Raw genomic sequence first — 7,392 nt, 5'->3', positions numbered from 1 at the left:
AAAACCATTTTCACAACCGTCACCCATGCGCTGTAAATTTTAACTAAATAATCATATTCATAACTTTATGGCAACGCAAAAACTAAAACTAATAAATTTATTGCACTAACACCGCTTAAAGCCATTTTATCACTAGAGCCAAAGAAATATTCAGCTTGGCACTTCCATTCAGTTATTTAATTTACACGAACACTATTTGCTGCACATGACAACACATCTAAATTGGTCAACGTTGCATCAGCCTGGCAAGTGGTTGAGGTTGTGCTTACACCGCTTGTCGTGTAACCTTCAGCACACGAAAGTGTCCCAGCAGAGTTGAACTCGCATGAAGAATCATCGCATGTGAAGGTGAGACTGGGGTAAGTTGTTGTGTCTAGACTACATTCTGCAAAAATAGAGGCTGCATGTTGAGATATGTAAGATAAATACCAAATATTATTAAATAAAATATCATTAATGAAAGAAATATTGGTACCCAATATTGAACTGTTTTCTGAATAGATAAAAAAAATAACTAAAGAATAGGTTTGGTGTTAAGGTTCGAGATCAATTAATGTCGAAATTCTTATATTTGCAATTCGTTTTCAGATAATGATACTACAAAGTGGGATCAAAAATTTCTGAAAAAATTTGCATGAAAATTATGTTGCATTGTGATGTGTATAGTGCAGGGCATCTCCCAATACATATGGTAATAGATTGCAACCAGTGATATAATAATTAGGGACATATATCGGTATTATGTATTAGCGAAGACTATTTACTGTTTTGTTGCAAATTAAATCTTACCTTGTACATTTAAGTCGAGTGAAGTGTCGTAAATACCAGGAGTTCCAACATCAACAGTTACACCATCTTCACTGGCAAGCAATCCTTGTATGGTAAGAACAGTGGTGTATTGGTTTGAAGTATATGATCCGGCACTATATAGATATTTGCATTTAGTACAAACTCCAAAAACGTTGTTTTTGATTTTTATTTTCCGAATTCGTTAGCACATGGAGCAGCATAATACAACAGCAATTCTATTCTAAGTGACACATTTACAAAATCTTAAAAAAGTAATAACTTGTGATATGAATTACGTGCAATGCCATAAAATGCCATAAAGAATACAACACATTCATAAGACCCAACAACACCCGATCTTACGGGTGAAGCAGCAAAAATTTTAAAATATGAAGCATCCCAAGTTATCAAAATTTTGCTAGAACATCCCCTTAAATGTTCTAGATATGCCACTGCATGCCAAAGAAAATGATCCACGCAAGAGGTTCCCAAATGATGTGTCTCGATGCCCAGGTGCATCGTTTTTAAATTACAATCGCGTCTTAAACTCGCATCCACTTACCTCCACTATCGCTAAACAAAACTGTCACAAAATATTTTTTGTACTAGATGTTGATCTACATATCCTGCGCATTTCAGTCTTGAAAGCACTGGCATTGTTTTGTTACTTAGGTTTATATGAAATTATAACCACATCGACACACTTAATAAAGAGACCGGCAATGACTGGATGTCAGGTAAACAAGTTTCGAATAGCTAGAGCTAGGGCTTGAATGTGTGTCATTTCATAATTTCATTGCTTTGGGTAGATTAGTGCGTCTGGAGTTCAAATAAGTTGGGAAAGAATGACCTATGCTAAAGGGCAAAGGCAATATACATACAGACCTTATATCAACTCTACTTTCATAAATTGTTCCAGTCGTAACAGCTCCAGCAGTAGCAGTTCCAGCAGAGTTAACAGAAGCAGTTCCAACAACAATCTTAAACAAACATTAAAAACTAAACTGAAATGCACTTGAAATTCTACGGCAAACTAAAGATATTTATCATTAATTATCGTTTACACCGTCAATTCTCCATATTGCTCCGAAAGGAGGTGATGTGGTCACGGTTATAGTGATGTCAACATCAGACCCAATTGCTTGCATTGCATTAGATGGTGCAAGTGATGAAAAAGTTTGAGCGTTGCAGAAATGAATGTTCCATGACAGAACTGAAATTTGTTTCTATTATAATTAAATGAAGCCAAACATTCACTATTATATTAAAGAATTCATAACAATTAAAAAAGCGGCTAGATATATTTGCCATGGTCCTATGAAGCAGTTTCTACTGCCAAATTCTTCTATTGCTTGTATTACAAATATATAACAATCTTGAAAACTCATTAAAGTTATACAAATATAAACAAAATACGTACCAAGCAAGAACAAAGAAATAACATTGACTTGCATAACACATGTAATAGGTATGAATATATTTACAAAGTTAGTTTCCTAGACGTAGAACACCTGTTAAATACAAAATGAAGGACTTAAAATATGTTTCAGAGGATTGTAAATATTTTACGCCACGATGGTATAACATAACACACCTGTCTTTTTTATATTCCTTTTCTCAATTACTTATTACGTCATCATCATGCAACTGTTTTAGACTTTTGTAACTTACTAGTTTAAAGCTTTTCCTAGCCAATTGAATGGTTGCGAATTTTAAACTAAAAGCAACATGCCAATCGTAGTGATACCTTCAATGGCAATAACAATCTATGGCAAATATTAAGATGAAGTGGATCTTACTGCGAAAAAATCGTTTGGGCCGAAAACCATTTTCATTACAATAAATGGTACTGTTGAGTGTTGACTCTAATTTAGCTTCGCTAGAAACCGAAACTGGATCATCATTTTTCCCCACGTCCAATTGCAACATCTGCATTTTGCAGTGTGTTAGGTAAAACGCGAAGCATGTGGGCGCTGTTAGAGATAAATGCGAAACGTTGAGGCTGAGCAGATACAGTCTTAAAAAACTCGAAGGTGAAGTTCCCAAGAAGCATGCTTTACACTATGGCCAGCACGGGATAAGTTGGGATAAGTTGTTGTGTCTAGACTAAATTCTGCAAAAAAATATTTGTAAAATGGATCAAACATTAACTACAGTAAAAACATTAACTGGAAAATCGTTGCACGTGAAAAGAATGCAGTTTAAAAGAATGAAAAAATAAACGAAAGAAAAAAATATAGGTTATAAAATACTGTCCAAGTTACACTCTGTCAGTAAAATGTGAAGTATTATTCGAACACAAATCACGTAAATCTTCAATTTCTAATCTTTTACCATAGATAAGACAGTAAAAGCTCGCACCAGTTATAAGATATTTTGAGCGCCATATATTGTATATCATATACAAATACAGTAAATATGATTTGTATGAAGAATCTTATAATTCACTGATATGATGCATCCTTCTGCTTTTGCTTAATTTTGAACTGATGGCTTATATAGTACTACAATATTGCATTGTTGCATTGCATTATTATTGAATTAAAGCATCAAAATATTATTATCAAAGTTCTAAATTCATTGCTACTGTTGTTCTTGCCGCTACATCACGTACACTTTGGCTGGTAGAGTTAAGGACAACTGGCTCCAAACGATCATAAAATATTAAGGTCGGTCAGGTGATCTCTTCCCACAACTTATAGAGTAAATATTAACTTGACCCCATAAACCCATTAATAAAGTTTTCAAGTGTTTGTCTTCCCCTTTCTTTAAGTGAATATGTTATTATAGCACTTTAGGCGATAAACACCAGACAAGGAGCGTAGCAACACGACAATGTAGGAATCGGACTTAATATTCAACGGGAATAGCACAATTACCGTCAAGGTAGTAGGCCTATATGACGATACGAATAACATAAGAATGAATGCCAAAGCCCAGCAACAAGCAATCATTCCTTGCAGATATTTTTGGTTGCGCTGAGCTGATTATTAATTATCAGTGCGACATGAGTAATTACTGTAGTTTAAACACTATTAGTGTACGCACTTGGTTGAATTATCCGACCCGGTTATACTGCTTTTAGTTGTTTCGTTCTTGTAACGTGTTACGGTTATATCATTCATTCATTTATTTTATTTTTCGTCGTCAATGTGGGGAACGAAACATTTGTGCTGACGCAGGTGGTCGCAAACATATTAGTAGTTAATTACAATAATTTCCACAAATCGGATGGGCAAATGTGACATCACTCATGTCCGGCCAGATGGTTTGATCAGTTTGTTTGAATATGCATACATTAACAATGATGCATTGTAAGTACTAGGAAGAGATGAACATATCTGATGCCCGGTTTGATCTTGGAGCAAGCAACCTTGAAACTTCATTTTTTTATAGTTGGGTCTTCTTTGCCAGGGTGTGAGTAAGTCACTTTTATTCAATCCGAAGTCTTTTTATCTGTGTTCTGAAAAACAATGTTTACAACACAGGAGAGAGTACTGGACTTTGATTTTACAACAGCGGTTATGTAGTGAATAATTAATCGACAAAAAGAAAAAGTAGATGTGGAATGGCCATGCAAGAGAAAGAGAGCAGTAACACTAATTTTGATAGACACAAACGAGATAGTGTTGGTGTGTCTCGTTTGTTTCTATCAAAATTAGTGTTATTGCTATCTCTCTATCAAAGTATATCAAAGTATGTTATCACTACAAAACCGTATTGACCTCGATGCTTTCATATTCAGTATGACAACTGGATAGCACCGCAAAGTTTTACTTTAATGTATCGACACTAACTTTCGCATCAAAGGCTTGCTTCTTCACATTTAACTATAAAAATGAAAAAAAACAAATCATATAAAAACACACAGGTTACCATTATGACGCCATAAATACGCATGTCCTGCTAAATGCAGATTGACTGAAGCCAGATACAGAGCATACATAATTAATCGAAGAAAAAACGAAAAGACGTTCATAAATTCAGAATTTCAGTCAACTACTGCATTGTACAAAATAGTTGTAACTGTAAACAACAAGCTAGAACTCGTGATGTCTTTAAAGCTTGGTCAACCAACAATTAGGGACAAGAAAATAAGATAACCGTGCTAGATAACAATGCAATACATTGCTGAATGACCATAAAAGGCTGCCCAAAAGCAGTAAACTAGTTGAAAAAACGAAATCGCAATCGAAAGCGTCAAAGAAAGCAGTTTCATGTCCCAAGGCAAGTGTTGACTGCGCTTGTAGAGCAATGGTAATTGACGGAAATCAAATGAAAACGTAATAACGTGACAAGATACGTAATGCATATGAGCAACAGCAACATAATTGCAGTCGCAATAAATAATGACTCCGCATATGATAGGCATAGTATTTGTAAATCATTACATTCCTCCCCCAGTTTGATTCTATTAACCGGTGTTAAATTCATTTCTAAATCCGTATTTAAAAGTAATTGGTAAACGTAAAATATACGCATATCATTTCATACAGTGACAAAGTTTTGTCTCAAAATATTTCAGTAAATTTCTCTACTTCTGCAGCGTAAAACCCATTTTATGTATTTTTAGTTTGGTTTCATGCCGGTATTATGCCCCTTTGACGTCAATTAATTATAATTTAATAATTAGAATAATTAGAACCTTGTCTAGCTTTATATAAAGTCAATAGGAAGCAAAAATGAAGCAGGAAAATAGAAATTTTCAAACAAGTTTTTGAAATTGTTTTACAAACTCTTTCAAATATTTCGACACATCACGGGTTGCAAACCTTTGCAATAGATATTAGGTTCCGGTTGTACATTACATGGGCAATTTTGTTGTCTTTGGAAAAGTACTTTTAACTTTTTGGTTGTTGATTCGTCTGATAACCGGAAACTGAGTTGGTTGACTATTTTAAAACCTTTAGCAAGTGGTTCTGTTTTTGCAAAGTTGGTGTCTTTGCTTCAGACCAGTTCACAACCATTCTTATCATACGAGAGTTACTTGCCAGTGAGGATGGTTCAACTGTCAGTATCTCATTTGTTTTGCTTAATGCTTCACTTCAGTTAAATGTACAAGGAATAATTGTTTTAAAAGAGATTGATATTTGCAAGTGTTTTATCATAACAAGCAGATGTAGTAGAAACCATACCAGTCAATTATTGTATAATATCAAGGATAGAGCTCACCCATGTATACGTTCTATCAGAGTTTCCATCCATTTGAACTGCTGCTTTAAACTGCATTTTAATTTTGTCGGGATCATTTTACTCATTAAATTTACGTGAAATATGAGGTTTTCAAATGTAATTTCTACTTGATAAAATGTATCGTGTGTCCAAAGTGCATTGAAAGCGAATTAGCTAAATCACAGCAAAAAGACACACAGTTTGTCTTTTGTTCCACACGAAAAAAACAAATCAAACTTTCATTCTCAAGTGAGATTACACATATACACATGTTTATGAATTATGAATTCAACAAGTAAGTTTTACATAAGTGTGGCAAAATAATATTTCGCACCGTTGTTTATTTGTTTTTTGTGTGTTTTCCCACGTTTTTATTTTGTTAGTTAATTATCAGTTAGCTTTTATTCTGTTAGTTATCACCCTGGTTTATTTTGTCCACTGTCTTATTTGATTGTATTCTTTTTAGCGCCTCAGTGTTTCGATTTGCTGGAACGCGTAATTATTGCGTGACCTTTTTCGATTGGTGTCCCGCATTTGCTTCAGGCGTGAGTAGTTGCCTTCCTGAGAAAAGGTAGCCTTTGGAAGCAGTCTACGTTCGAGTGTTCAGAGTGATAACCTGTCCTTTTTGTTGATCTCTCGGATCTGCTTTTGCTGTTTTTTTTATCAACTTTTTATAAATGTCTGTTCGTAACTTTAACCCCAAACGGAGATGAGTTTTTAATCTCTCATGAGAATACAATCAAGCTGCATTGCACAACGTTCATTGGTTTTGAGTGGGCTGTGAAAGCGGTAGAAAACGTAGCTGGCAGAAGAAAATCTGTAACCAAGTGGCGAGCGCGTCAGGATCAGGTTGATTCAACGTGTGCAACTGTTTCAGGAAGACGCGCGGAATTTCGTCTACGGCCTACGCGCTGAAAGCCCTCGGCGACCGATGCTACCCTCAGGATAAAGACAGTCACCTAAAGAATGAACTACTCTATTTATGCCTGATCAAACCTGAGGGACAGGCAATTGGCCAGCAGTAACCCGGCAACTCTCAGGTATGAACGTAACTTTATGGAAGCGGCGGACGTCACTTTTAAGGCTATTTCCCAGATAAGCCCATCTGTTGGCGTGGAATTGATTCAAACCTGTTCGGCAATACCTTCTACTACGGATGTGTCCGTCTTCCTAAGCAAACTGCAAGACATGAAATGTGAAACAAAAGCGTATCAAGAAAGCAATGGTGACACGATCTCAGAATTAAAAGGTGCCTTGAGGAAGGTCAGCAATCGAATGGATGCGGTTTTGATAGATAGATTGTTTTAGATAGATCAAGGACTTCACACAACACAAAACCGCATTCTGGTGAGTTAAAGTTAAAAAGCGATGTATTTATTGACATTAAAAAAAATGTTTAAAAAAACAAAAAAAGTTTGATTTATTGCGATT

At 35.2% G+C, this 7,392-nt stretch overlaps 1 protein-coding gene across 1 annotated transcript; it reads right to left on the bottom strand.

The window, feature by feature from the left end:
- Positions 1–2,302, bottom strand: LOC143446747 (uncharacterized). Its single transcript, XM_076946524.1, has 5 exons — positions 2,210–2,302; positions 1,854–2,002; positions 1,675–1,769; positions 790–923; positions 1–385 (listed from the first exon to the last, which is right to left on the bottom strand). Exons 1-5 carry the CDS (start codon positions 2,241–2,243, stop codon positions 177–179), a joined length of 621 nt encoding a protein of 206 aa, XP_076802639.1. The 5' UTR covers positions 2,244–2,302; the 3' UTR covers positions 1–176.
- Between the last annotated feature and the right edge of the window lie 5,090 nt (positions 2,303–7,392).

Source organism: Clavelina lepadiformis, chromosome 2, assembly GCF_947623445.1.
Source record: "Clavelina lepadiformis chromosome 2, kaClaLepa1.1, whole genome shotgun sequence".
In the NCBI taxonomy this organism is placed as follows: Eukaryota; Metazoa; Chordata; class Ascidiacea; order Aplousobranchia; family Clavelinidae; genus Clavelina; species Clavelina lepadiformis.
This window is presented reverse-complemented; position numbering and strand designations above follow the sequence as displayed.